The sequence below is a fragment of the Sitophilus oryzae genome, unplaced genomic scaffold, assembly GCF_002938485.1.
Source record: "Sitophilus oryzae breed Bouriz unplaced genomic scaffold, Soryzae_2.0 scaffold_2006_pilon_pilon, whole genome shotgun sequence".
Lineage (NCBI taxonomy): Eukaryota > Metazoa > Arthropoda > Insecta > Coleoptera > Curculionidae > Sitophilus > Sitophilus oryzae.
Window position 1 is genome coordinate 5,921,594 of NW_022146732.1, and position 24,026 is coordinate 5,945,619.

General features: G+C 30.6%; 2 protein-coding genes across 5 annotated transcripts in view; one reads left to right on the top strand and one right to left on the bottom strand.

Moving 5' to 3' along the window:
- LOC115883928 (eye-specific diacylglycerol kinase) overlaps positions 1–24,026 on the bottom strand; it is a 317,841-nt gene that overhangs the window by 287,013 nt on the left and 6,802 nt on the right. For 3 of the 4 annotated variants that reach the window (XR_004050467.1, XR_004050466.1, XM_030902358.1), the window contains exon 1: positions 2,578–2,734. The exons of the other annotated variant lie outside the window; for it this stretch is intronic. The gene's annotated coding sequence lies outside the window, so the exon portion shown is untranslated. Of the gene's footprint in view, positions 1–2,577; positions 2,735–24,026 lie in introns of those variants that run through there. 4 annotated transcript variants of the gene reach the window in all.
- LOC115883929 lies at positions 12,236–19,881 on the top strand. Its single transcript, XM_030902360.1, has 2 exons — positions 12,236–12,329; positions 17,669–19,881. Exons 1-2 carry the CDS (start codon positions 12,319–12,321, stop codon positions 19,656–19,658), a joined length of 2,001 nt encoding a protein of 666 aa, XP_030758220.1. The 5' UTR covers positions 12,236–12,318; the 3' UTR covers positions 19,659–19,881.

Sequence of the window (24,026 nt, forward strand, 5' to 3'; positions counted from 1 at the left end):
TTTACACGTAAAATATAATATTTATTTCCATACGTTTTATACACAAAAATAACGTATGATCGAGAAAAAACGGCGTCAGCGATGGCTATGGAATGAAGATCGCTGTCATTTTATATGTAAATTTATATGAGAAATGTAATCGATGTTCATTTCCCAGCCAACTGGACGCCGTTTTTTTCGATCATACGGTATATAAAGAATACTAAATTGGACATATACAGGGTGGCCCATCGAAAACGTTCCGCAAGGCATAACGGCCAGGATAATTTTTTTTTCAGAAAATTCAAAAACACGTCAATTCTGTTTGTGAGGGGGACAACTTTTGCCCCAAAAATGATTGCAAAATCTTCAACCCTCTAAGCGGGGGTGTCATCCCCCGATTTTTTTCAAATGGGAAGGGGAGTCAAGTGGTACCGCAATGAAAAGGGCTTTCTATTCTCTATACTTTTCTGCTTCGTTTTTGAAGATCGGTCGAGTCGTTGGGAAAATATGAAGGATTGAAATTTGAAAAGTTTATTTAAACATTTATCAGAGTAAATGATAAGGATAAATTCCTTCGACCAATTTGCTGTTTTTTCTTATTATCTCTAGATGTTTGCAATCGGATTGCGCAGATATTCAATGAACGCTATCCTGACAAACACCTTTATGGCAAAATTGAATAAAAAGAGGCAGAGGGAAAATCCTGTAGTAAATGAAGCTATGGAGGTATTCGTATTGGGCCAAGTTGCCATGGACAGTATTCTGAGTACAAGAAAATTAGCCAATGAGACCGGCGGGAATCGTACAAGTTTCCAAAGGATATTAAAAAAACACAAGTTCCACCCGTACAAAATTCAATTGGTGCAAGACCTCAACGAAGACGATTTTGATCCTTGCTTGTAATTTTGTGAAGCTATGAGTGAACAAGTGGCGAATGATAATAATTTCCTATTTAATGTGTGTTTTTCGGATGAGTGTACTTTCTTTTTGAACGGTGTAGTTAATCGGCACAACTGTCGGTACTGGGCTGAGAACAACCCCAGGGTTTTTCACGAGGTGCACACACAAAACCCTCAGAAATTGAACGTGTGGGCTGGTATTTTTGGAAATTCTATTGTAGGTCAGTTTAACGATATTGAGAAGAACTTCAACGTACAAGTCACAGAACAGCTATCTAGCAACTACCGCACCTGATCGTTCAACGTTGTGGCAAGTGAAAAAATGCGTAAACATCTAGAAATAATAAGAAAAAACAGCAACTTGGTCGAATTTATCCTTAATTATCATTTACACTGATAAATGCTTAAATAAACTTTTCAAATTTCAATCCTTCATATTTTCTCAATGCCTCGACCGATTTTCAAAAACGAAGCGGGGAAATATAGAGAATAGAAAGCTCTTTTCATTGCGGCGCCACTTGACCCCCTTTCTATTTGAAAAAAGTTGGGGGATGACACCCCCGCTTAGAGGGTTGAATATTTTGCAATCACTTTTAGGGCAAAAGTTGTCCCCCTCACAAACAAAATTTTTCGATGGGCCACCCTGTATGTTTATCATTTTTTATGGTATGATCTTTATCGGAACTTACTTTTCCTGAAGGAAAAACTATCTCTGATATACCGTTTCTTATTTTTTTTTAATCATCTCCTTATAGATTCAATTTTCATTTCTACACTTTCCTTGTTTGCCGGAGAGTCTACATTTTACTTAGCATTTTGCTATCAATTTATTATAGATCTAGAGCTCAGATCTAATTTGTCATAGACAAGAAAAAAATGTTTCTATTTTAAAGACAATCAGGGGACAAATTGTAGGAAGTGTCTATTATACATACATTTTGCAGAGTTAAAAAATATATATAAATAAATTCAAAATGAGGAAAAAAATTATTTAATGATTTGTATCGATTAAAAAATTAATAATTAATTTTGATTTTACTTAATAATTAAAAGGATGTAAGCTTCATTCAGAACCTCGCAGTTAGTGGAATAAATTAATGGTTTCAATTAGCGTAGAAGTTTGTTCCTTTAATTTCAATGTAAGCATTCAGAACGTCAAAATTAGTGGTAGACATTTTCAATTAGTAGAAAAAGTTATCAAACTTTTAACTTTTCAACTAATTTTACTTCAAAATTTGCGGAAAATGTCAGTTTGGCCTTTGATTATCTTCCTTCAACAGAAATTGTGGTTAAAAATCAAAAGTTGATTGTTTATAAGCCAAATATTAGGCTTTCTCTGTGGATACAACCAAAGATATTTAAATTCACAGAGTTTAAATATCTTTGGATACAACTGACTAATATAAAAAATATTGTGAATGATCGTAAACTAAAAAGTATAAAGTGTAATTGAAACTACTAATTTATTCCACTAATTGGGAGGTTCTGAATAAAGCTTTATTTTTCACACATTAATTAAAAAATATTTTCATCTTGTAAAGACTATCCAGGGACATACTATACATTCAAGTTTACACAAAAAATTAATTAATTATTCATAATTCAGCCAACTAAATAAAAATTATAATACTCATAACTTGGTAAAGTATTTCCAGATGGACAATAAAACATAATTTAAATTTTCCAATATATTTACCCAAAATAAAAAACACACAACTGGACGCAAGCTGCTCTCTGTCTCAACAACAGTCCTCCAGAAACTCTACCTCTCGAGTTTCTCTATCTCTATCGGAACTTGGTCTTCCCGAAGGAAAAACGATCTCTGCCACGGTAACACTGGATGTGTCGACGCGATTCCGACGTTTCGACAACACTGCCGTCGCGGTGCCGCGTTCTTTCGAGCGTCCCGACGCCGGCCGCTCTCGTGGCTTCGGGAACATGCGCCGTTCCGGGAGAGCGCTCACGGGAAGCGGCCACGCTTTTCGCGGAACAGGTGAGATGGTTCTGGATGAGGCTGGGAGGAACGCGAGAAGCTGGCAAGGTCGAGTAATTTGGCGAGTACCAGCAGTTAAACTCGATAGATAGAAGCAAATGGTTGGACATTTTGACATTTTTTTTTCAGCATTTATTAATTTTTTCTTGAACACTTCATCAGTTACGATCTCTTTAATTCCAGTCTTTTGAACTGTTGAAATTCCTATTTTTCTAAAGCATCAGCAACTCGTTATACCGTGTGGTGCATTGGAACGCGGGACATAGGAAATGTCAAAAATTATCTCCCCAGGTGATTTTATGCAAAAATTGTATTAGACTTTTTTGAAGAGGCGTTATAATTGTACTGTTGTCTAAAATTTTGTTTTATTTGAAATAGGTATCTAAAAGTTATTCCGTCTTCTTAAGGTTTACCTCCAGCCCCCACTTGTTATACTCTTCAATTAGTTTGCGGGTCATATATTCCAGGTCCTCGTAGTCTTGAGCTAGTATTATTTGATCATCAGCGAAACAAAGAGTGTAAAGTATCGAGTCGTTTAATGGTATCCCCATCTGTTCACACTTCCTTTTCCACGTTTTCAGAGCTTGTTCCAAATAGATTTTAAACAGTGTGGGCGATAGACAGCCCTATTTAACACCTTTGTTTATGCTGAATCCCTTTGATACTGTTTGTCCTTTCTTTACTTGGCTAGTGTTGTTCTTATAAAGTTCTTGGACAGCCTTAATTAATGTTATGCTGATATTCGTTTTCTCGAGGGCTTCCCACAATTTAGACTGGGGTACACTATCATATGCTTTCTTGAGGTCTACGTAGAGGAGATGTATTTCTTGATTTCTTGCCATCTTTTTCTCAATTATCTGTGTCAGTGTAAATAAATGGTCGACCGTGGATCTACCAGCTCTAAACCCCGCTTGTTCTTCAGCCTCCATATCCCGGTATTCTTCCTCAATTCTCTTTTTGACCAATTTTCCATAGACCCTTGAAACAGAGCTCAACACGGAGATTCCTCGATAGTTATCGCAATCGTCTTTACTTCCTTTCTTGTGTATTGTTGTTATATATGATGTCTTCCATTCTTTCGGTATATTTTCACCATTAAGGCACTTTTGGAAAAGACTAGCGAACTGCTTATATAATTTATCCGTGCCGTACTTGAGTAATTCTGGAGGAATTTCACCTGGACCAGGCGATTTTCTATTTTTCAGGGTTTGGCAAATTTGTTTTACTTCTTTGGTATTGATCCTCAGTGGAGAAGCTGCGGTTCTTATTTGAATGTCGGATTGTGGCTGAAATGTTTGTTGATATTCGGCACTTTCTTCGGCACTTTCTTCGGCACTTTCTTCGGCACTTTCTTCGGTTTCTTCGGTGGCACGTACAAAGAATGGAAGAGAACAGAAAGATCCTGTGGTCTTTTCCTACTGTATCCCCAATAAACGGGAACCAATGTTTTTCTTTTCTTCAACAGGAAGAATATTCAAGTCGTTGTTTTTTTCTTCCTGTTCAATTATTTTTTTTCACACTTCCATGTGCTTAAACCTTAGTGCCTTTAGTTTCAAACCTCCGCACAGTGTGACGAAATCGGGAAATGCGGGACATTAGCCCAAAAAACAAAACAAATAATTCATCAAGTTTTCTATATAGATGGATAAAGGACATCCCAGAGCTCCACCATGTAAGATATTTCTTGAGTTGTCCTCTTAGTTGGGGAGTTATGGCGGGTTAAAGTTATGGTTTCCTTAATTTACCAAATTTGTACAAAAAATTTCATACAATGAAATTTATTATTTTCAGAAGTTTCCTTGTGTTGTTCAATTCTAACAATTTTTTCCTTAAAAAGAGGTCTTTTACCAACAACAAACCTGAAAAAAATGTCCCAATTTTTTTCAAGTTTAGTTTCTACATGTTTATTATGACTTCCAAAAAAACGCTTACATTCGCGCAAGGTTATATATACAAAATATCATAGAGTGAACCTTCTAGTATACTGTTACATATAAATTTCATCCACCTAGATCCGAACCTGGAAGAAAAAAATAAATTTTTTCGGCAAAAATTACGTTTTCCATTGATTCGACCGTAGTTTGTTGACATGAAAGAGACAGCAGAACTATTTGTTTCCCTTTACGGTTGGTATTATATCCCTTCAAGCATTCATATGCTTTTAATTCATGGTGCAAATATCTGTGAACGTTGTCAATTTATACCCATCGGCAAAATGTCCGAAGAAGCATCTGAATCAAGAAACAAAGAATTTCGATCGTTCCGCCAAAAATTTTCCAGGAAGAGTGGTCGTAAGGAAACTATTGAAGATATATTGCACAACTTATTGATATATTCAGATCCTCTACTTTCACATCTGCGACCAAAGCACTCTAAAAATAAAAAAGTAGACTTGTTTCCGGAAGCAAAAGAGCTCTTGTATATGAATGGAGAAGAAATTGAGAATGATTTTTAAACATGTTTTATGTAAGTGCCTTACATATTATGTTATTTTGGAATAACATACACCCCACATAAATTATCGCATCACTTATTAATTTGGAAAACTGCAAAGTATTTTTAAATTCTCTTGGTTAACAATAATCTCAAAAGTTATTTGCTTAATAGCAACTTGTTAAGGAATGGAAAGTATATCATAACTCAGGCAGACCTTAGATTTAAGTTTTTCACATAAAAATGTTTGAAGCGTTTCAAGAATAAATACTACGAAAAATATAAGTGTTGCGAAATTTTTTGTGAGATGTGTATTATGGTTTCTTTTGTTGAAGTTGAATACGTTTTTTTCGCATATTATCATTTTATTTAATACTGTTAAAAGACATTTGCCACTTGTGTCGTTCTCTTTGAGTTTTGCAGTCTTATCTAATTTATCCCTGATTATTTGAATATTTAGGAATGTTGATTGAGTTTTGACATATTAGCGGGAGATAAATGATTGTTCAACAGTAATTTGCTAACGTTTGTGGTCCATAAGAGCTATAAACTCTTCGTAAATAAAAAAATATACCTGTAAAGTCCTTTTATAAACCTTCGTAATTTTTTGACCTTCCATTACGCCTTTTTTTACTTTTTTCATCCTGTAGCAAAAATTCCTAGTCTTTTTGTCAAAAAATTTCAGCAAGAATAGTGATAACTGAAGAAAAATGCCAATGTTCCACTATTTTAGTTTTCGTTACACTGTGCTCCGGTTTATTCTTTAAACTGGGAGACTGAGCTGCGGACAATGCTACAACACAGCGGAAACCCTATTTCAAGCAAAATGCCGTTTAACCATCGTAACTTTCAAAAGTTGCAAAAATCTTAATTATTTTATATAAAATTACTCAATTTGGTACCTTCAAATATTTGTAAACAAAATATGACATCGAATTTGACAATGACCCAATCACATTTCTGCTGGTATTTTAATTGTAGCTTTCTCTGGACCGTATTATAAATTTCACTAATTTGAAGGTAGATTTTTGCAAATAACTTTTAAATGACTGTTCCAAATGAAACGAAATTCTAGTCATAAGTACAACTTTAACGCCTTTTCAAAGAAGTCTAATACAACTTTTGCATATTATCTGGGGAGATAATGTTTGATCTTTTTAAAAAAATTACATGGGATTTCCTATGTCCCGTGTTCCGATGCACCACACGGTATATTATATTAGGGGGTTTCTCGAATAAGTGATTCACACACACATATATACACCTTTTTGCTATTTTTTAAAAACAATTACTGAATATCTGATAGAGATATTTTTCACAACGGTTTGTGTTTAATCTTCTCAACGTAAAATTAACTGTCGGTTTTACAATATAATATGTTGAGAGAGTCATTTCGTAAATTGAGATATCTATCTTAACGTTTTTGTGTTATTTGATGCATTGAAATGCAAACCGACCCAAATAATATCTAGGTTTATTAGGGCGCCTTCGAAGAGATCGTCATTTATCTTAGCGCCCGATCCGGATCGATTATCCATTATCAATTATCTGTTGGGATATTCCTGGATACTAATGAATCCGAAACCGGCAGTCACGATCACCTTGCCATCCTGCAGCTGTTTCCTACTGTAATTTGTTACAGTTTTGAAAGGTTCGAGTTTAATTATGACCTTTTGGGTATTGGAGAGAACATGGCTGTGACAAAAAAGATCGGAAGTAGTTAGGTTCCAGTCGGAGTCAAAGAGTTTTTGTTAATATACAGGGTGTTGCAATATTCCGTAGACACAGCATTACCACGTATTATTAATTGCTGTAACGTGTTTGCAACTAGAGCGCAGTCATCAGCGTATTGAGAGAACTCTGTGATGAATTTTATACCTGTTTTTACCCGAGTTTTCTTATGATGAACAGACCGCCGCACAGTGGTTTCGGCAATGGAAAAAAACAAAAAGTTGTTAAATCGGGTTTAAATTATCCTATCTTACATCGAGTTAGTTCAAAGACAATATAATAATATTACTTTTTAATTTAATTACTAGTTTTGAATTTACAACACCTCGTTTTTGACAATTTTCTTAATATACGAAACGCGCAAAAATAAAAGCGAAAAACAAGTAATATTTTACAGCCCTTCTTTTAATTTCTAAAAATCGGTATTACCCAGGAACTGTTTCGTATATCCATGGGCATTAAAAGTAAAAAGCATTTTGCCAAAATATACCGTGCCTTTGATGCAGTTTAGTTTGAATCTATTTCTAATAAAATTACTTTACTTCTTACTTTAATCAGACTAGAACAAAAGCTTTTACCGAGCTTTGGTCTCGGATTAATTTGACTAAAAAGAGCAACTGTTAAAGTAGTGATTCTATAGATTTTATCGCCACATTCGGCCACGTTTGTTAAAATTTTAAAATAAAAGATAAACAGTGTCAAAAAAATGAAAACTACATTCTTCATTTTTGCGGATGCCGATGAATTCATTTAATATAATTTACTTTTTTTGCCACTTAAAATTATATAAATATCATTATATTGTATAAGATTTAAATGTTATAAATTATAATAACTTGAACCACAGTGTAACTAAACTGAGCATCAATTGAAGCGTAAAGTGCAAATTTTTGCATTAAGTTTAACTTCTTGTATTTTTTAAACTTTTGAAGGAATTTTGAATTTGCCAGCCAGATTCTAAAACATTGTTTTATCGACTATCGAACCGTTTTTTGCAGTTTCTTTCAATTATTGGTCAGGACTCATAACACAGGGTAAAACAAAAATGCGCGCATTTTTAACAAAATTTTAATTAAGCCTCATTTTGTGGAGGGATGGAGGAGATCCATTTTTTGTGTGTAGTTTGAAGGAGGTGTTTTATACCTCGGGACGTTTGAGTTTTTTTGGCTATCGCTCTCCATTGCGATGTTTTCGATATTCTTATGATTGTCGGTAGAGTTTTAATACTAATAATTTTATCTCATTGTGAAATGAAGATATCGTATTTTTAAGCATTATGCATTTTAATGTATAATTAAATAAAGCAAACAAATAATTTTATAAAACTAAAAAGTGTTACAGTTATACAGGGCGTTAAAAATTTATATAGCTGGTATATTTAAATTATATGAACAGGTTTTATTATGTATCTTGGCATAACAAAAGAAGCATTTAACACTTTTTAGTATAATCATTAGTTAATACGCATAATACTCAAAAATACAATATATTAATTTCATAATGAGATAAATTTATTAGAATTAAAACCTTACCGAAAATTATAAAAAAAGGAAAACATCGCAATGGAGAGCGATACCCCAAAAAAACTCAAAAATGTCTCGAAGTTTTAACAGCTCTTTTAAAATACCCACAAATAATGGAAATCCTCCATACCCCACAAAATGGAGGTCACTTAAAATTTTGTAAAAAATGCACGCATTTTTGTTATACCCTGTATTATGGGCATTGGCCAATAATTCGACAAAAAGGCGTTTTAGAATCTGGCTAGCAATTCAAAACGCCTTCAATAGTTCAGAAAATACAAGAAGTTCAACTTTGATACAAGAAGTTCAACTTTCAATTGGATTAACGGTTTAGGAAATATAGGGTTTTTTCGTTATATTATCAGTTTCACACCACTGTGCGCCGTACAGTGGAACGGCTATATTATGACAGAGAGACATTGTGATATCTTGTGTGAAAATTTATACTTATATTTGCATTTATGACAATAAAAAATATTAATAAATAATATTTTCTGGCCTTTAGCTGTGTATTTTTTCTAATTTCGAAATATCGAAAGTAGAGAAAAACAAAAGTAAAAAGGAAATTGTTTTGCCTGCCGTAAATTAAATAATTGTGGACGTGCGTGGTATGAGCGAGGCCTGCAAGTGATCGAGTAATGAACTGCAATCAAGTCATATTCCGTGAAAACTATATAAACTGAGTTCAACTAATTCTTTTGTAGATGATCATTCCAATTCAGAAAAAATAATCATCCTTTCCAAATCACATAAATTCTTGTAAACACAAAAAATGACATCGAATTTGACAATGACAAAATCATATTTTTGCAGGTATTGTAATTGTAGCTTTCTCTGGATCGTAATATAAAATTTTAGTAATTTGACAGTAGATTTTTGCAAATAATGTTTAAATGCCGATTGGAAATAAAACAAAATTCTAGACGAAAGTACTACTTTAACGGCTTTATTTTTCTTAAATTTTGAAAACCGATCTTTTCTGGGTTTAATTTCTTGTAAATTTAATCTACTACCTATGTTGCCATATTATCAAGAAATCATGTTTTTAACTAAGAATTAAAAAAAGTTCCAAAAAATGTTTCAAAAAATTCAAATTTTTGTAATATTTTAAAACTAACTCAGTATTTTTGAAAAATAACACTTTTTTAGTACTCACACTTTTTAGTCTCTCAACGTCGCTTATTCATTTACTACAACAGTCGCATTCTAATTTATTTGTGCAAATCAAGACCAACTTTACTCACTTAAATCTCTATTCACCAAAAGAAGATTTAATTTGAAGAACGGCCGCTCGAAACGCGAATTTAGCGCTTAGTAAGACCCTTGTTTATATATTAATAGTTAGTCAATGTGCCTGTATAAGTCGATGCTGCCAACTGGTGGCAGAAATTAAAACGTAAAAAGGGGCGGAGACTATTGAATTTGGCAAAGAAGTAGGGACTAGGAACTCTTCGAATTTAATTCTCGGTAAAGAATAAAATATCTTATCTGATTCGAACCGAATTTATACCTCAAAGCGTTATTTACATTTTATATTTTTGGACATGGATTTATATTTATTTTGATTTTCATGGCCACTTGTTGGATACTAAAGTATGATATTAGGTATATAAATATTTTATTTTTAGATGGATAATTAAAGAATATAATATGAAACTATACCTACCTACGTCTGTAACTTTGTAAAAAGTGTGGCGGATTTAACATAATGTTTTTTTTTAAATGTAACATCCTATTTTATTTTAGATTCTGCGTAAAATTCTATTACTTTTTTTACGTATATTTCTTGTATAATGGTGTAAGCTAAAACTAGTTTTATAATATTTCAATTTGTTGATGAAGAAAAAAAAATAATAATAATAATAATAATAATCGTCTTTATTGAAGAAAAAAAAAAAGAATAAAAAAAAAAAAAAAAAACAACAACTAAATAATTCAACAAAAAGTTTTTTGTCGAATTATTGGTTGTTGTTGATATAAATATTAGATATTTATATGTAGATATTTAAGGTAGATGCTACAGGGTGTTCAATATATATTTTTGAAATTCGACTACGTATTTAAAATAGAAAAATATCTGCAGATTCTTTCAATGACGCAGCCTATACTGAGTGTTTTTTCAAAAGCGGTTCACCTCTATAACTTTTGTTATTTTTTCAGATAAAAAAATTAAATTCGGGGTTTATCAAATTCGGAATGTTAGTAGGTATATAACATAAATCGAGATTGATTCGTATTCCGTTAGTTTCGGTTACTTCCTGTTTCACCAAATGAAATGTATATGCACGAGTACATTTGATTTTTAAATGGGTACCCTCGGTATTTTTATACTTTATTTGATAGAAAATGACATTCTGAATAGAATGACATATATCATATGTCAACTTTTTGACATTTTCAATTAAAAAAAATAGCATTTTAAAATTCAATCTAGTGTCATGGCTGTGTTAAAACCATTAATTTTAATCAAGGAGCTTCGGAAAAATTTATTTGATCGTCTAATATTTTTTTGTGTCTTTTCCTTTTTTGGTACCTGGTAAATAGGTAATTTGGTACCACACACTTCGTATATCGAGTCAAACTGTCGTTACCTTTACGACCGGTTACATGTTGTTTTTTATCATGGCACTCTAGATTGTAATTTAAAATACAATTTTTTAAGTAAATATGTCAAAAGTTGACATTAAATTATTCTATTCACAGTGCCATATTCTGTCAAATAAAGTAAAAAAATACCGACGGTGCCTAAGGACGGTGCCATTTAAAAACCAAGTTGTAGTCATTTCCGGTGAAACAAGAAATAACCGAAACTAATTGAATACGTCAATCAAGCCACTTTTGAAAAACACCCGGTATATTATATTTCTTTCTGATAGATTTTACAAAATTCTTCAATTTCTATTAATAATGTTGTTGTGAACATACATTTAATATGGTTATATGTATATGTATATTCGACAAATTGTATAAAATATTATTTTTACCCTTATTCTACGGCTATGCCTAAAGAATTTAAGGTACGAAAAATACCATCAACATTATTATTCTTCTCAGAAAGATGGGTGATGCAAATAAACAGAACCATTACCTTAAAGATGAAATTTGGAAGAAATAGTCATAAATAGTTGCATCATTTTTAGTTTTCCTTTGTAATTCTGTTTACTTTCAGACGCGATGTCTGGTTTCTATTTACTTAAGAAATGGTCATGTTTGTCCCTTGCAAACCTACCTGAAAATATTATTAAGAAATAGTAGGTACGCCCGTGGATTTTCGGAGAGGGCATTCTCATAAAAGCACGGTCACAGAAGGGACCAGGGGACATTCATAAAAAATTTTTCATAAGACGTAATACTGCTAAATTTATATTTTGTATTAAAAGTTTAAAAATAAAAAAGTAATAACAACTTAGTAAGAATTTAATTATAAAAAAATAAAGAATAACATTCCCAACAAGTGGTGATACGAGTCAAATAGAGAACTACAACATTTGGTGGCAGCGACTACAAGATTGGTGACGACGGTGGTCCAATCCAGGATCACGACATTGGTGGCAGCGGTAAAAACTACCAAGGTTTCCTGAAGGTGCGCCAGACGCAGCAGAAAACCTACCAGTTTTTGAAGAAGATAGAGGCAACGGGCAGTTCTTGAAGGTGCACCAAGAAGCAGCAAAGCCCGACACGAGACGTAGACATTGGGGACACTGAAGGAGCGCCAGACGCAGCAGCAAGTCTCCAGGGAAGCTTTTGTTTTCACCAGATGATGACGGGGTAAGTCTTTCATTTGTTTACTGTATTGTGACGCTACTGTTTTTCTTCTGATTTTAGTTAGTTAGATTTAAGTTAAGACAATAATAATTCTGGGCTGCAAATAACAAAAAAAAAAAAAAAAAAATATCGCTAAATATTCGTAAATATTTTTTTTCTCTCTTCAAACTAAAATACATCTATCTAAAATAAATAATAATTCTTAAACTAAAGTAATAAATCATTAATAAAATATAATAATGGCAGGAGGTAAAGACGCAACTGATGTTCTGAGATTTAATAAATTCATTTGATGGTCAGGGTGACGCAAATTCACTCCAATTTTTTCTTAAAAATTGTGATTCAATATTAAAAATTGTCAAAGTGGATCAAAAAAGAATTACTAGTAGATTTAATTTTTGGTACTAAATTAAAAGGAAGGCACAAGAGGTAACACAATATAAACAGTTTCAAAATTGGGAAGAACTAAAAGATTTCTTATTAGAGCACTTACTGATAAAACACCACCATCGCATTTTTCTAACACAAATAATGAATATAAAGCAACATTTTTTGGAAACTGTAAAAGAATATGGCGATAGATTACAAATTCTCTTTAATAAATATAAAGAAACGTGTCACTTAAATTATGCAAATAACGAAGCTACTGTTTTAATAGAAAATTTAAACTCCATTTTAGTCAATACTTTTAGAAAAGGACTCAACGATGAAAAAATTCAAATGCGTATTATTGCCGAAAATACTACATATTTAGATAAAGCTTTATCATTAGCAATTGAAATGGAACTTGAGAATAATGACAGGTTTAAAAACTCGCATTTTAAAAATATAGGTTTTGTAGAGCGTGGAAATAGACAATTAAATAATCATTCTTCTAATAATTCCTGTTTATTTTGTTTTAAAAATAATCATTTAACATCACAGTGTAGACAGCTTAGGCAATACGAACAAAATAGTAACTCATATAATAGAAATGTACCTAGCAATAATCAGACACGCCCACCGCAAAATTTTAATAGCAATAATAATTTTTCAAATAGACAAGACGTAAATACAGTACAATATAATCAAGGACGTTTCACTAATCGAAACTACAACAATCAAAATTTTAATCAGAACAACGACGTGCGTAATTATAATCGTAATTATGGTAACAATTATAACAGTAATAATCCTCGTTCAAATTACAATAATAGATATTCTCAGAATCCAAGAAATTTTAATAACTCACAAGTTCCTCAACGGCAGCAAAATGTTTCGATACCTCAACAATCTCAAAATTTTTCTAATTACAATAATGAATCCAGTACTACCAATTTTAATAGTTCAAATAATAGATCACCACAACAAATTCAAACTATAAATTCTCAGTCGTTAATCAATTCAGCAGATAATTATTTTTCAGAACCGAGCACATCTCAAAATTTTTCGGGAAACGAGAGCGAAGCCTTGGTCGCGAGCAGCCGATTAAGCGCTTCTTAAAATTAGATAATAGCTGTTCTATGAATTACACACTACCTGAGCATAAAAATAAAATTAAAATTGAGCAAAACTTAATTGACATACCGCATAAATCAGTATTATTTTCCGATAGTTACCAACAATTAGAGATAATTAAAATCCCTTCTTTAGATATAAAAGATAAAGAATTACATCTTTTATTAGATACAGGGGCAGATATATCTTTATTGAAAGAATGTATCTTATTACAAAATAATCTAAAATTAAATAAAACTTGCATTATAGAATTAAAAGGTATAAGTAAAGAACCTGTATTTACTAAAGGTGTTTGTAACATCCCAATTAAATTAAACAATAACAAAGCAATAACTCATCCTTTTCACATTGTGCCAGATAGTATACCGATTAAAAGTGATGGACTATTAGGACGCGATTTTTTGCAAAAGTATAAAGCCAAAATAAATTACGAAGACGGAGTCATTAATTTTGAAGACAATTTTTTTAAAATTTTGCCGTCAGAAGCAACTACAATAATTCCCGCGAGATGTCAAATTATTGTACCTGCTCTAGCTAATTTATCTTCGTCCGAAGGCATAGTAGTTTCAAAACAATTATCCGAACATTTATATCTAGGGTCAAGCCTAACAAAAGTCCAGAACTATAAATGTTTAGTTAGCATATTAAATATTTCTAATGAAGCTCAAACTATCCATACACCTAGAGTGAATGTCGAACCTATTTCTTTTAATGAGTACGAATTTATAGAAACATATAATTATGACATTATCGATCGTTTTGCTAAAATAAGAAAAGAAATTAATCTAGACCAATTAAATGAAGAAGAAACTAATTCAGTATTAGATATTTGTAGAGATTTTAACGATATTTTTTACTTAGAAGGCGATAAACTAACAAGCACCAACACAATAAAACACACTATACCGACAGAAAGTAATAAAGGTCCTATTAACGTAAAACCTTATAGATTGCCTTTCAAACATAAAGAAATAATTAATGAACAAACTGAGCAAATGTTAAAAGACGGGGTAATTTCCGCTTCGGACAGTCCTTGGAATAGTCCTTTACTAGTTGTTCCTAAGAAAAGCGACCCATTATCACCTAAATTTAGAGTATGCGTTGATTTTCGAAAGTTAAATGAAATTACCATTGGAAACGCATATCCTCTACCTAATATAGCAGAAATTTTAGACCAGTTAGGAAAATCTCATTATTTTACTACCTTAGATCTTACTAGTGGATTTCATCAGGTAGAAATGGACGAAAAAGATAAAAATAAAACCGCTTTTAGCACTAATACAGGACATTACGTTTATAACAGAATGCCTTTCGGTTTAAAAGGAGCTCCCGCCACATTTCAAAGACTCATGAACACAGTTTTAAGCGGTCTTAATGGTATGAAATGCTTTATTTATTTAGATGATATAGTAATTTATGCAAACAACTTAAATGAACATAACGATAGATTAATTGAAGTTTTTCAAAGATTTAGACAACATAATTTAAAACTTCAACCTTCGAAGTGTCAGTTTTTACGAAAAGAATGTTTATACTTAGGTCACATTATTACAGAAAACGGCATTAAACCAGATCCATCAAAAATTCAATGTGTAACAAACTTTCCGCAACCTAAAAATCCTAAAGATATAAAATCTTTTTTAGGGCTTGTAGGATATTATAGGAAATTTATCAAAAATTTCGCTAAAATTGCTAAACCTTTAACCGAATTATTAAAAAAAGATTCTGTTTTTAATTGGGGTATAAAATGCGAAAATTCTTTCCAAATTCTTAAAGATAGTATAACTTTTCCACCTGTTCTCCAATACCCAGATTTTACCAAAGAATTTATTATAACAACAGATGCGAGTAATTTCGCAGTAGGAGCAATTTTATCGCAGGGTAAGGTTAATCATGATCGTCCAATAGCGTTTGCTAGTAGAACTCTAAATAAAGCAGAACAAAATTATTCAACTTCAGAAAAAGAGCTAACTGCAATCGTCTGGGCAGTAAAACATTTCCGTCCATATATTTTTGGCACAAGATTTAAAATTGTTACAGATCACAAACCCCTACTCTATATATTTAATATCAAAGACCCTGGTTCTCGTTTGACGCGTTTTAGAATAAAACTTGAAGAATATGACTATGAAATAATTTATAAAGCTGGAAAGATTAATACAAATGCTGATGCATTGAGTAGAATAGTTAGCACAACAAATGTCAATTCTATTATTACCAATTATGATAATTTTAAAACACATCTCGAAAGCCATATAATTATTAATTCCAAAGTCAAAGAAAAAAACACAAATCTGTTTGAAACACCACAACTTATACCTATAGTTTTATTTTTGCCAAAATTATTCAACAAAAACGACTTTAAAATTCTAGAAAAAAATAAACAAATTAATACATTTTTAGAACATTACGATAACACAAATCCTTTAGACATGCCGTCAGTTTTTCAGTATCAACAAAATAATTGTAATATATTTCTATTAACAGACAACGAAAATACATTCAGTGATATTAATTATGAAAATATTTGGTCTTGCTTACTAACTTTACGAAATATTATATCCAACGAAAAAACCGAACTATCATTTATAAAATATCATTACAACTCATTAGTCAAATGGGAAATCGTTCTTCCTATGATAAGATATATTTTTAAAGACCTCTATTCAGAAATTACAATATTTAACAACAGTCTTATCAACCCCTCAGATGCTGAAAAAGTTGTATTATTAAATGAAAATCACAATTGTCCATTAGGAGGTCATCAAGGGTCATCCCGCACATATAAAAAATTATCTCAATTATATACATGGAAAGGTATGAAAAAAGACATAAAAGAGTTTATAAAAAAATGTGAACTTTGTCAAAAAAATAAACAGTCTCGAAAAACAAAAATGCCTATGGTAATTACGACCACGGCATCAAAACCGTTCGAAAAATGTTTTTTAGATATAGTTGGACCACTACCAGAAACCGAAAATGGTCACAAATACATATTAACCTTTCAGGATGATTTAACAAAATATATAATTAATATACCTATGAGAAATCAAGAAGCTGTAACTGTAGCGCATCATTTTGTAACGAATATTATATGCATTTACGGAATACCTGACATGCTAGTCACAGATCAGGGGTCAAATTTTTTAAGTGATATTTTTAAAAGTACTTGCAAGTTTTTAAAGATAAAAAAGATCCAAACAACAAGTTATCACCCAGAGTCAAACGGAGCACTAGAACGCTCTCATAAAGTTCTAGAAGAATATTTAAGACACTTCATTAAGACATCTCAAACAGACTGGGATAATTGGATTCCCTATGCAACATTTACATATAATACTACACCTCACACTGCTACACAATTTTCTCCATTTGAACTTTTATTCGGACATATTCCTACATTACCAACATCAGTTAAACAACCACCTAAAGTCAATTATACTTATGATGATTTCATAAACAATCTTAAACAAAAAATGCAACATTCTAATCAATTAGCTAAAGAAAACTTATTAAAATGTAAAAACATATCAAAAAATAATTACGATAAAAACAGTTATACCAGAATATTCGAAATTGGTGACAAAGTGTTACTTTACGACGAATCAGTTCGACGTGGCAGAAGTAAAAAACTTTCCGCCTTATGGATTGGTCCATATACCATTATAAAAAAAATCAGATGTAAATTATACAATTCAAAAAGGAAAAAATAAACAAACTATTCATGCAAATAGATTAAAATATTTTTATTATTAAAACTAAACATAATCAGTATATATAGATTATAAAAACTAGAATTAATAAATTTTAATTAGCTTATTATTAGTATATATATTTTGTTTTAGGGTTAATTTATTTATAATAATTACCAGTATCCTAGCAGTAGTCCACTCAGAATACAATATAACCACTTATGACTTGAACCCTGGAATACACTTTGAGCACCTGGGCGAACTAAGGTTTTTTAATAACAAATGGAAACTAGTAACTTTTGTAGAATTAGAAAATATTAGTAATAAGTTATTATCATTAAAGAATTACCGTAAGTATACTACAGATTTATGCAATAATGAGAATGCTCAATATCACTATTATATTTGTCAGTTATTTTTGAAAAGTTCTAAATACACTTTCGAAAAAATTGAAAAAGAACTAGAAGTCTTACACGAATTGATCGGTCATAGTCATTTATCAGAAAGTAGACAAAAACGAGGTTGGTTCAATATTGTAGGAAAAGCAACTAAAGTTTTATTCGGCGTTTTAGATGAAGAAGATGCTAAATACTATAATGATAAAATTTCACAAATGAATAAAGACGAAACTTCAGTCCTTCAACTTTTAAAAGAACAAACAAAAATTGTTCAATCAACAATAATTAATTTCAATAATACTATTGGAACTTTAGATTTTAACGAAAATTTATTAAAAAATAATATAAAAAAGATTAGCGATGAATTAAGCAAAGTCAAAGAAAATTTTCATTTTCTATATATAAAAACCGGCATAGAAGAACACGTCACTATTTTAAATATGATGCTAAATCAATTACAATTAGAAATCATGACGATTACGAATGCTATTTTAGTAGCAAGAAAGGGAGTTTTACACCCCTCAATATTAACGCCATTAAGGTTAATTAACGAATTAAAAGATGTGTCCGAATCTCTACCTCATGGATTAGAATTTCCTGTACCATTAGATCCGCTCAATGCAAATCTCATTCTAAATGTTATCGAGTTGCAAGTTTATTTCGAAAACAAACGATTAATATATATTATAAACATCCCTTTAATTGAAACAAATTTATTCTATATTTATAAAATATCACCCTTTCCAAAATTAATGTCAAATAACCAGTTTATATTAATTCAACCCTCATCTAAATATATAGCAATTGACGAAAGCAAACAGCAGTTTATTACACTGTCGGAAATAGAATTTAATACTTGTTTAAAAATTATAGAAAATAAATTTATTTGCAAGCAACAAAAACCAGTTTCTCTTGCTCATTTGGCAGATAATTGCGAAGTTAAATTATTGCAATTCACAAATATCATACCTGATATCTGTGACAAACGTATAATTCAGTCAGATAGAGCAATTTTTATTCAACTACAAACCAGTAACACTTGGTTATTTGCAGTTCCTCATCCAGAAACTCTTACGATATCATGTAATAATAAAAAAAATCACGTAGATGTAATACTAAAAAATTGCGGTAGTGTCACTATAGGTAAACAATGTAAAGCTTATAGCGCATCATCAATGCTAATCCCTCATGGAAATACAGTCCAGTCCAATATTTCAAGTGATTTTATTCCACCATTCGACATTAGTGATAATTGTTGCGAAAGGATAAAGGAAGAAAAAATAAACATTAGTGAAATATTTCTCAACGAACATTATAGGAAATTAACAAAGCACATCCCCGAACTTAATGTAGCGAGCCATAAGCTAGAAGATATTGAAAAGTTAGGTGATGAAATTCTAAAAAGGAAACTTGTAAACAATTATACATTTCCAGCATCTGTAATTGCCTATATCTTAGCTCTTCTTGCTATTATTTTTATTATTTATAAATTGTATACAAAATGTACTAACAAGACAGCCTGTTGCGGAATTATTCCAAACTTATGCATTAGAGTTAATCAGTCTGTGGAACCATCTTCTAGAAATAGTGATAGATATGTTGCTCATTATAATCGTAATATTAGCCAAAACTCTGAAAATGTAGGTAACTATGAAAACTCCGAAGAAGAGAATGTTAATTTACAGGCGCCCTCGCGCAGACCCATTGGGTATGTACCATCAAGGCGACCATTAAAAGAAAAATAATTTCCGCATTTGATACATTTTTAAATCTGCAATAGTTATAAAAAAAAATGTTAGTTAAGTTAGAATGTAAGTTAGTTATAATTAGTAGTTAAGACTTGTATAATACTTTTATATATGTACTTTTATTCATTTCCATCTGAGTTATACTAATTAATTATATAAACATTTGTTTTGAGATTTCATATCACTTTCACCTCATGAAATCTCTCATTAAGGGGGGAGGTGTTGTGAACATACATTTAATATGGTTATATGTATATGTATATTCGACAAATTGTATAAAATATTATTTTTACCCTTATTCTACGGCTATGCCTAAAGAATTTAAGGTACGAAAAATACCATCAACATTATTATTCTTCTCAGAAAGATGGGTGATGCAAATAAACAGAACCATTACCTTAAGATGAAATTTGGAAGAAATAGTCATAAATAGTTGCATCATTTTAGTTTTCCTTTTGTAATTCGTTTACTTTCAGACGCGATGTCTGGTTTCTATTTACTTAAGAAATGGTCATGTTTGTCCCTTTGCAAACCTACCTAGAAAAATATTATTAAGAAATAGTAGGTACGCCTCCGTGGATTTTCGGAGAGGGCATTCTCATAAAAGCTTTACAGTCACAGAAGGACCGGGGACATTCATAAAAAATTTTCATAGACGTAATACTGCTAAATTTATATTTTGTATTAAAAGTTTAAAAATAAAAAAGTAATAACAACTTAGTAAGAATTTAATTATAAAAAAAATAAAGAATAACATTCCCAACAAGTGGTGATACGAGTCAAATAGAGAACTACAACATTTGGTGGCAGCGACTACAAGATTGGTGACGACGGTGGTCCAATCCAGGATCACGACAATGTCATATAACTATATAAATTACTTTAATGCTTAATAATAAATAATTTTTGTTTTGTCATGGCAAAACTTGTTATAGTGTAAATGAAGTAAAAGAAGGATAAAAATTGAAAAATTCAGAACAGATTGCAAGCTGTATAGAGTATAGATGTACTTAATATACTTTCTTAACAAATGTTGAAAGGTTTTGTAAATTCACTAGAAAAAAATAATAAAATATAGGATCAGCCAAAAAACTGTTTGAACAAAGTGTAGCATCTAACTCCAAGTATTTTTACATATATCTTTTTCTTCACCTCTGTAAAAACACTCCTACCAAATTTGTGTAGCCCAACTTCGGAAACAACTGACACTTATGCGTAACATAGAATAATTTTTTTTGCAAATACTAACGTTATTTATAAAAAAAGTTACAAAATTGTAGGCAGAATCGAAAATAAAATAAAAGTTATAAATAAGAGTTTGCATTAAAAACATGTTACATTATATCCGCCACATTTTTTGAAGCACCCATTATACTCAAAAATAATATTTGAACTGTGTCTATCAAAGATTCTCTTTTTGAATTCCCAAAACAAACGAGATAATTAACTTTTATTTATTTCCCTGATATCTCATTTTATAATATTTCGGAAGAATCAATCAGGTATCTTATTTTTATAATTATTAGATTAGAAATAAATCGGATTTAAAGGATAAGGGATATGTGTAATTGTGTATACCATACGATAAAAAAAACACGGCGTCAGAGGTGGCTTAGAAATGAATATCGATGTCATATATTTGTAATGTAAACAAATAGACGCCGTTTTTTTTTCGCTCACCGTATAAGAAAACAAATTTAATAAAACAAACGCATTTATTAATATATGTATATAGATTTACATGGTATGAAAAATTCGCATTATAATCTCTAAAGGTCCTACCATGGTCCCACCAATGGTTGGTTAAAGTGGCGAGTACGACCACTTAGCAGTCACACCTATAATAATTTAATAAAATATATATTCATATTTTATTATATGAATTATTAATAAACAAACTTATTTCTTTTAGATTTTTTAAAAGCGAGTTATATGTGTTAAGTGGTTTTTGATTATTTTAGACTAATTTTTTTAGACATATGATTATTTTAGACCAAATTGTCTGCCCACTCAAACGTCTTTCAAAATTATAATGTAGGAAATTCTTAATATGTTTTAATTCAGGAATACTTTTTAGAAAGTTTCATTTTCAACAAACAAAACTACGTATGTATAATAAATTGCAGTATCAATCAACTATAATGCATGATATATACTTGGTGGCGTCAAAACCAGATGTTGGGTTTTCTCGATTATTTCAAAGAGAACTCCACATTTTATGACATAAACGTAGTTTTTCCAACTTTATTTTGAAAATAATAATTTTAAATCCAAATAATCGATATTTATACAGTAATGTCCTTTTTGGAATACATAATTATTTTCAGCCTGCAGCGATAAAATAAATAATGTTTACTGATACGCCAAGTAAAAAATAATTAGGAAATTATTTTAGGCATCTAATTCTTAATTTTTGTCGCTGATAAATATGTAGATACATCACTTTTAACGACAAACCTACTAATAAAAATTGCAAAAAACAAATCATGTTTATTCTCAAAGAGAGACAATTATTGAGAACAATTCAATAACTATTAATTTGGGATATAGATCTTAACAAAACAAAAGTTGGATAAAAAGATTTGTTGATTTATGATATAAAATAAAGTGTTCCATTTGAAATAGCAAAGAAAAATATAATATCTAGTTTCAATTGACTCATCCTGTATATAATACAAAAAAAATAATATAAAATGAAAAATTTAATCATATAAATAATTTAGGAATTTAACATATTTTTATATAATTATATGAAGAGAACATTACCTTAAATTAGTTCCAGTAAAAAACTTCCATATTACTTATTTTTAACTTAGAAAGGGCTTTAAATATATATTTTATTATATAAACAAAAAAAATTTAATCCAAAAATGGTCAAAATGAACTCTATATGATTACGACATTATAGTATTTTCTGGAATGACAATTTTTTGACAAATTCACCAAGAAAAAATAAAAAATATAGCCTTTCTTTTGACAAAGTATACAACTCTAAAGTTAGTATGTATTTAAATTTATGACTCATCCTGTATATCTATAAAAATACCTCCCTGTCAAATTTACGCTACTTTTGCATGCAAGTATACCTATTTTACAAAAATATGATTTGAGTGAAAATATAAAATAGGAAATCTGATATGAAGCTTTATCTAAACACAGGGTCGACTGTAGATAAACAATATTTTTACGTTATTAATTAAGAAAATTATAAAATGCACAATATATCTGACAGTTCCAAAAAAGCAAAAGTAAGAAATGAAACATAATTTATAGCATAAAATCAGTATTTTTTAAATTTTTTAAGTCAACTGACCATTATCGTTTAATCTATCTATCCATCTATAAAATTTAATGTTTATTATTAAACTTATCTCAGACTCTCTATGAGGTAAAACTCTAAGATAAAAACTCTAAAAACCAAGTGATTTCAAACAAATTTATATGAATTTAGAAATAAATATGAACAGTATTTACTCACCTGTAATACAGATGCTTTTTGTTTAATTAAATATGTTTCAAAATATTATCCAGCAGGTACAAAATACACATTACACATCACGTAAACACAACACATAAAACTCATAAAATAATAGTTTGTAATCCAAATATTCAAAAATACTGTTTCGTGTCTTCGTGAGGGACAAAAAATTGATTTTTTTAATTATTTAGATATGCATTAAGGTATATTTCAAATCAAAAGCTTATAAATAATTATTTTTTAAGACATAACCTAAACGAAACGAAATCAGAAGTCGAGAAAGATAAACAAAACTGCGGAATTTAGAAACGAATATGACTTTTTTTCCTTTTTTCTTGTCACAGTTGAAACAAACAAGGATAAAGCTATTTTCGTAAAACATGCGTAAAACGTGCTAATAAGTAGCCCAATAGATGTGACCTCGCGCCCTTCCATTTTTGAACGATGGGCGGGTTTAACGGATTCCCCTCAAAGAAAATCGTAGGGGAATACAAAAATGCAAAACGGGCAAGGCGCCATCTATAAGACAGGATTTTACTAAGCCCTCATTGTATATCTATTTATACATAATCAAGGGTAAGACTAAAACTCCTTTCGTTATTTCTAAACGCTTTCCAATTAAGAAAAGAAAACAAGAAAACGAACGTAAACTACCTATCAAAATGTTTTCGCTAATAGATACGAGTTACAAGGGATTGTTTGATTTAGGAATGTCAATGAATATCGATATTTTGAAGCTCTCCTCCTTTAGAAATTCAAAAATTGCTTCAAAAACAAAGCTTTTCAGATATTTACAAAAAATGCCCAAATGTTTTGTTATAATGAACTTATTTTGCATGTCCATCTGTTGTCAGTTCTTCTTGCCAGGTGTCCTATCCATTGTCACT